Source organism: Lepidochelys kempii, chromosome 2 (genome assembly GCF_965140265.1).
Source record: "Lepidochelys kempii isolate rLepKem1 chromosome 2, rLepKem1.hap2, whole genome shotgun sequence".
Classification (NCBI taxonomy): Eukaryota; Metazoa; Chordata; order Testudines; family Cheloniidae; genus Lepidochelys; species Lepidochelys kempii.
In genome coordinates this window covers 207,214,374-207,221,210 of record NC_133257.1, presented here as the reverse complement: position 1 = coordinate 207,221,210, position 6,837 = coordinate 207,214,374, and the positions used below count along the sequence as shown (strand labels likewise).

Below are 6,837 nucleotides of genomic sequence, written 5' to 3'. Positions count from 1 at the left end.
CCAAGCAGCCCAGTGGTAATTTTCTTCACGCGATTGGGAAGCATTCCCTAAAGTACCAACTAAGGCAAAGACAGCTGTCAATGGAGCCGTTCCTATTTCCAAGGGCTTCTCAACCCTTCCCTCAGAATCTGAGCAGATTTGTACCCCGACAGTACTGACTAGTTTAGCCGATTAAGTACTTCAGCTTGTTCAAGACACTTTAATGTTGTATCTTACCTTCAAGACTCCCCCCTCCACCCCGGCGACAGTAGCTTGCATACATTTGGCATTGAACAAGACAAACTGGAGTTTTGTCCGTCTCATCGTTTGGGGCGTTTTCCCCCTCATTACCCATTGGTTACTTTATATTAGCAAAGGGACTTGATTTTTCATAAACTTCAGTCTCAAACTCTGTTGAACTGGAGTGCAGCTCCCCAGCTGCGAATCCCCTCCCCTCACTCTCCAGATGGTACCCCCTCTGCCAACGGTTAAAAATGATAACATTAAAAACAGTCCAACCACTATTATACCGGGGGTGCGCGTCACATTGCTGGAGCTTCCGGAGAAGAAAGTATTTTACTTCCCACCGGTGCCCAATCTTGCAATTTGATTCCTCTTCCAGCATTAGGAGGGGTGCAGGTCCAGACGCTGTCTAAACTTGCAAGGAAGAGAACAGAATACAAATTTAGTGTTCAGTTTTCACCATTTCAGGAGATTATCAAAATTGCATGCTACAAATTTGTGCGCGCATTCATCTGGAGGCATATTTAGTGCATTTCGTAAATTATTTTAGTATTTAAGACCACGGAGGGTGGTTTTGTCACTGTCTCCTCATCAAAATATTTGATTTGCCAGAAAGTAGTATGTTTATCCCTATACGTGGAACAGATTTTTAATCTATATACTGATAATATTGTAAATCCTGGTTTCTTTTCCCTATCATCATCATAAACCTTCTTCACAGGGCTGTAAATAAATATAAAATGCTTCTTTCCTTATGTTTCCTATTCTCCTATCAAAACAACGTCACCTCAAATATGCCAGTAAATTCCCTACCAGATTGGAAAGGTAATTGGGTGAACATTTTCTGTAACATGACTAACCAATAACATTTTGAAAAGACAGGACAAGCTAGTTACAACAGATGGTGAAAATTACTTTACACTACATGTCTAAGTAAATATTTTTTAAAATAGATTAGCTGCTTCCCCTGCTCGTTGTAAATATAAAAAATACACTTAAGAGACTCCATATGCTACTGCTTGTATGCAGATATACACTATCTTTATATAGGGTTCCTTATTTTTGATCAGTACTGTATAAATGGTGGCCCCTGCCATTTATATTTCACAGCATCTGTTACTTTGTATAAGGACTGGATTTGATAACTTCTATTTTGTTGAGCCTGCTTCTCGTCTTGTCAACTATTTTTTTGTAGCCGTTTTCCCTTCTTGCGAAAAATAGAATCGTATGCAAAATATTTTATTATAAAGGGGGGAACCACCCAACAGCAGAAAAATCATCTCGCAAATGGAAACTGTGGAAGAAGAAATAAGCAGATTCAAATGGTAAGTGCTAAACATCTAGGACATCTACAATTACGAAAACCGCATCAATAATCGTATTTGAAGTTTAAAACTGCAGTAATTATATTAGCGCCAATTCTAGCATTTAACACACCCTTTTGATAACAATGAAAATCACAAAGCAAACGCTGTCAAAGGAGAAATGTTGAAACGGAACAAGTGACCAAGGCTACCTATACACTAAAGTATTAATAAAAAGGTTTCCTCATCCTCGATTTTGCAAAGGATTCTTAAAACCTCCTATGTGCGGTGACAAGGAAGCTGGCTGTAAGCACTACATAATGCATCGAAGGAAGAGGCTTGAGAATGTATCTTCACACTTCTACAATGTAGCTATGGATCTTCTGGTGAGTTTTAGATCAGGGTTCTGGTTCAAAAAAAAAAGAAAAATCAAAAGGTTACTTCATTATCAAGGCTTCCCCCTGAGGAACTCTTTCCGCATGTTACAGTCTCTTTGCAGCTGAATTCCATATGCATCTCTTTTTCACACTTCCCTCCGCATCCCAAGCCCTTACACCTGGTGCATCACCACCAGCCATTAGCTCCGGCTCTTCCTTTCATCTCTGCAGTGGCAGACGTTTCTATTTATCCCCCAGCAATCAATGTGTGGCGTCACCGGTGGTACTGTAATGACGATTGCACCATTAAGGATGACAGCTTAGAAAGAAGAGGGCAATGGTGATCCCTCCCAGAGCCGGCACAGCACAGTGTAGCGTTCGCATCACAAGGTCACCCTATCTCACCGCGGGCTCCGCTGCACTGGGCTGTGCGTTGCGCAGGATTGGGGCGGGAGGCGCGGGGGGGTGGGGGGGAGGGGAACGTGGATTTTTGGGGGGGAAGAAAACCACAATGGAACCCAGAAAGGATATGGTGATGTTTCTGGAAGGAGGTCAACTTGGCACTCTTGTTGGCAAGAGAGTCTCTAATTTGTCAGAAGCAGTGGGAAGCCCAGTCCAAGAACCGCAGGACAAGATGATCCATCGGAGTTGCCTGAGCCCGAGATCTGGCCCCTTATCCTCCCGAGAAAGGGGACGAGGAGAGGAGGAGGTGGAAGTGCTGCCAGGGACAGGGACGGTCCCGGAGAGTCGCTCGGCGGCGGCAGCAGCTCTGCTCTCGGCCGGACAGCAGCTCGCCTCGGAGCCCATCTCTAGCAAAGGGCAACAGAGCAGCTCGGACACCGAGTCGGATTTCTATGAGGAAATCGAGGTGAGCTGCACCCCGGACTGCGCCACGGGAAACGCCGAGTACCAGCCCAGCAAAGGTACCCACCACTCCCCTTTGCTTCCCCCTTCCCTTCCCCGCGCTCGGGCGCCGGCCAAGCTGGGTGACTAGTGTCCTTGAGCCTGGAATATCTGTTAGGCTTCAGTTTGTTTTAGTGACCGGCCAGGAGTAGGGGTGTTTTGTACCCGAATTCGTTTCCTTTTTGTGCATTTGTTCTGCATGGAACAGTAGGGTTTGCAGATGTGGCTGTTACGCACCCAGAGGCGCATATGGCTCTGAAGAGTCCTGATGACTTAACAGAGTGAGTGAAATCGCATCCTCACTTAAACATATCGTTGCCTTTGCAAGTTTTCCTGCAGCAAGACTTTATTCTAATTCACACCCAGTCTACGAGCCTTTTCCTCCATAGTGCATGCACTAGGAAGCCCCTCTTTCCCTTCGCCCTCCCCCCAACGTTTTGTGTGCGTTTTTCAAGGGTTGAAAGCAACCTTCCCTGGGCTTTGCAAGATCAAACGATTTGTGTAACTGCGGGCAGAGAGCAGGGTGAAATGTGTTTGGATGAGCACGGAAGCAGGCATAAAGACCGTAAAATCGCTGCAGACTCCTGGCTGCCAAAGCTGCAGCAGTAGGTCCCTGTTTGCACGTTGGTTAAAGGTCCAAATTACCTTGTCACTTCCATGTCCCGGTGGCGCCAGCTCGGAAATGGTCCCAATGATTTAATTGCCTTTGGTCTCAGGCACAATGAGAACTGGCTGCATTTGAAAGCAAATGCAGCGTCCAGGCCTTTTTCTTCTGCTACCCCACCCCCTTCTCCCCTCCTTCCACCCCACAAGAAAAACAAATCAGCTCCTTTTCTTTTCTGTCCCTAGAAGTTGGGAGACTGGGCACAGAAGACGGTCGTTTCCCTTTCAGTTTGCCCAGGAGCTTTATTTAAACTTAACATGAGGGGATATTAACTCTGAGGGAAGGGTCCCCAAAATCTCCACCCTCACCCCCGGTAAGGAAGGAGCTCTGCCTGCTGCCATGTCTCCGTCCAGGCCATTTGCCATTGGTTTGCTGCCGGGGATGTTGGCTATGGCTATTGCACTGTACGGTGCCGATGACTGGAGTGGGAACGGACACCCACACCCACAAAAAGAAAACACGCAATTGGGGAGGGGGGGTGCCATAGCTTGATATTTAAACTGGGTGCTGAGGAGCTCAGCTCCTACCGCACACAATGCGGAAAGGAAGCACCGCAACCAGTAAGAACCCCGTGTAGGATCCGAGGAGGGGGCTGGAGAGCTCACACTTCCTTACTTCCAGAAAGTAAACACCAAGTAAATGCCCCACTCCCTTCGCCCTATGTGCCCAGGCAGCTGGGGGTCAGTGCCCCCAGCATCCGCAGGGCTGCGTCTGTGAACTGAGGATGCTGTGGATACTGTCCTGTGTTGGAGGGAGGAGGAAGGGGGGCAACAGCAGCGGGAGCAGGGGATCGATGGGGAAGCGGGCGGGGGGCGACCCCCCCCGGTCTATGTATCACGCGTGTGTCTCTGCTCTCGGCTCCTCCACTGTGCAGGGCCGTGCTCGGAGGCTTTGGCCGGTGGCAGCCCCAGCAGCGGGGGGGAGCCCCCCAAGGGCAGCGGAGGCAGCGGCGGCTCCCAGGGTTCGCTGGCCTGCAACGCCAGCGATCAGATGCGCCGCTACCGTACCGCCTTCACCCGCGAGCAGATAGCCCGGCTGGAGAAGGAATTCTACCGGGAGAACTACGTGTCCAGGCCCAGAAGATGTGAACTGGCAGCTGCTTTAAATCTGCCAGAAACCACCATCAAGGTACACACCGCTTGGGCATGTTTTCAATTAGCACGATATAAATCTAAACGGCCAGGCTTCCTTGCAAAACGCTGGGAAGCGATTTCAGTAGAACAAACATTTCCCGGCTGCGCCCTGCTACCTTCTGCACAAAAAGCAGCGCTCGGTAGCTTTTAAGACAAGTTATCAGCGATCAGGCAAGCGCGGCCTCTGACAGCCAGCCTCTAAGTGTTTTTACTCTTCTTTTCCCCTGATTTTAAGAATTCGTTCCCTTTACACTCTGGGAAATTTTAAATAATGAGCATTTAACATAAACGTTTCAACCGTTTGCCACGTGAAATAAAACACAAACTGAACCGCAAATGCCCCAGGGGAGTTCACAAGATGCTGTGAAGGATGCAGTGCTTCTAGGCAGTAGATACACTTGTTTGGCGTATGTGGAACTCCACAGCAAGCACAGTAGGAGAGCAATTCTGAAGTCAGAAAGAAAAAAGTGTCTACAAAAAGGCCACCACTTTGGATCTCCCTCTAGATTTATAGCAACTTTTACATGGACAAATTGTAGCTTTTACTTGATGACAGCTCATTATTTGAACGATATATTTTTATTTTGCCAGTTTAACCTATATAGTTAAAATAGTGGGTTAGCTCTCCTTCGCCAACAAACCAACCTCCGCACCCAATCTTTTCACTGTGGGAAACGAATGTACCAGCCAGGACTTTTGTGTGTGTGTGTCTCGCAGTCTGAGGCGAGAACAGACGGAACACACAGTTGTGTCCAAAATGCACCTTCCGGCATGGCCTTTCTGCCTGCCCGACCGTGTGCAGGTTTTAAGAGCGTTCTCTCTTTCCTCTGTCTCTCCCAGGTCTGGTTCCAGAACCGCAGGATGAAGGACAAGAGGCAGCGTTTGGCCATGACCTGGCCTCACCCAGCAGATCCGGCTTTTTACACGTACATGATGAGTCATGCAGCGGCAACTGGCAATCTTCCCTACCCCTTCCCATCCCACCTGCCCCTTCCTTACTACTCCCACATGGGCATTGGTGCCACCTCGGCCTCTGCTGCCACCCCTTTCAGTACCCCTCTGAGACCACTTGACACCTTTAGGGTCCTCTCTCATCCTTACCCTAGACCAGAACTGCTCTGTGCATTCAGGCATCCTTCTCTTTACCCTGCCCCAACTCATGGACTCAGTAGTGCTGGAGGCAGCCCTTGTTCATGCTTGGCTTGCCACAGCAGCCAGTCCAATGGACTGGCACAGAGACCTTCAGGATCAGACTTTACCTGTTCAGCCACAACCAGGACTGACTCTTTTCTCACTTTCACACCCTCGGTGCTGAGCAAAGCAACCTCAGTATCCATGGACCAGCGGGAAGAAGTACCTTTAACAAGATAAAGCTGCATCTCAGGTTTATAAATCATATGCCCCTTTCATGGGCTCCCATAAGGTTAAAGTACTTACATACAACGTTTATTTAATCGTGTTCTCTCCCATAAGTGGACACCTATGGGGGAAAAGACTAAAAATAGCTCAGTCTTTGAAGGATTTACATTCCAAGATAAAACAGGAAAGAAGAAGAAGTGGGGGGGGGGGGAACCACTAGTGATGTGTTTGCTTAAGGAGGAATTTAGGCTTCTGCACTATGAAGGCAAAAACTGATATACACTACTTTCTACAATATACCATAGAAATGAACTAGGACTTTATTTTCTATGGCCAGATAACCTACCAAGGGGCAGAACTTCTCCAAACCACAGCAAAATCTTTATGCCCAATTATATATGACTGAAAAGTAAAATCTGAAATACTTGAAAGAAAAATTGCTGATAATAAAATGTCTTGTGTGCATAATACAAAGTCAAGATTTATGCTTTACCAGATTGTTCAACAACCAACTAAAAGGGTTTCGAGATAGCAACTCAACAGTATTATCCAGTTATTTCTAGAATCAAGAAAACTGTTTTTGCCATAAAGTACAGTGACATATTGTACATTACTTTCTTGGCTTAATTGCATTCTTTACCTCTTTCCCTGTCTCAGTAATATAAACCCTTCGTTTTTTAGCAGAAATCCAATATTTCGTCTCCTCCTTCCTCCCAACTTTTATTTTTAAGAGACAGACGGAAACTGGCAGAAAAAAAAAGATCCTGTCAGTTTGTGGGTCAGAGCTATTTGTCCTTTAACTAACAATGTCCTATTATCAGTTGCTGAAATGTGCACACACTGACGAAATTAGCAAGTGATGTATATGTAAGGAG

The 6,837-nt window shown here is 47.0% G+C and overlaps 1 protein-coding gene across 2 annotated transcripts; it reads left to right on the top strand.

Moving 5' to 3' along the window:
• The first annotated feature begins 2,414 nt into the window (after positions 1 to 2,414).
• On the top strand, positions 2,415 to 5,974 carry EVX1 (even-skipped homeobox 1). 2 transcript variants are annotated; one of them, XM_073329528.1, is made up of 3 exons: positions 2,415 to 2,818; positions 4,334 to 4,598; positions 5,444 to 5,974. In XM_073329528.1, the coding sequence occupies exons 1-3, from the start codon at positions 2,415 to 2,417 to the stop codon at positions 5,972 to 5,974; spliced, it is 1,200 nt and encodes a 399-aa protein (XP_073185629.1). The 2 variants fall into 2 exon arrangements, with proteins under 2 accessions (XP_073185629.1, XP_073185630.1); XM_073329529.1 differs by having other exon boundaries at positions 2,415 to 2,826; positions 4,345 to 4,598.
• The last annotated feature ends 863 nt before the right edge of the window (positions 5,975 to 6,837 follow it).

Coding starts and splice junctions, on each gene's coding strand:
- EVX1 (XM_073329528.1), top strand. CDS start 2,415: ATGGAACCCAGAAAGGATATGGTGATGTTTCTGGAAGGAGGTCAACTT. Junction 2,819..4,333: donor GGAAACGCCGAGTACCAGCC/CAGCAAAGGTAC, acceptor CTCTCGGCTCCT/CCACTGTGCAGGGCCGTGCT. Junction 4,599..5,443: donor TGCCAGAAACCACCATCAAG/GTACACACCGCT, acceptor TGTCTCTCCCAG/GTCTGGTTCCAGAACCGCAG.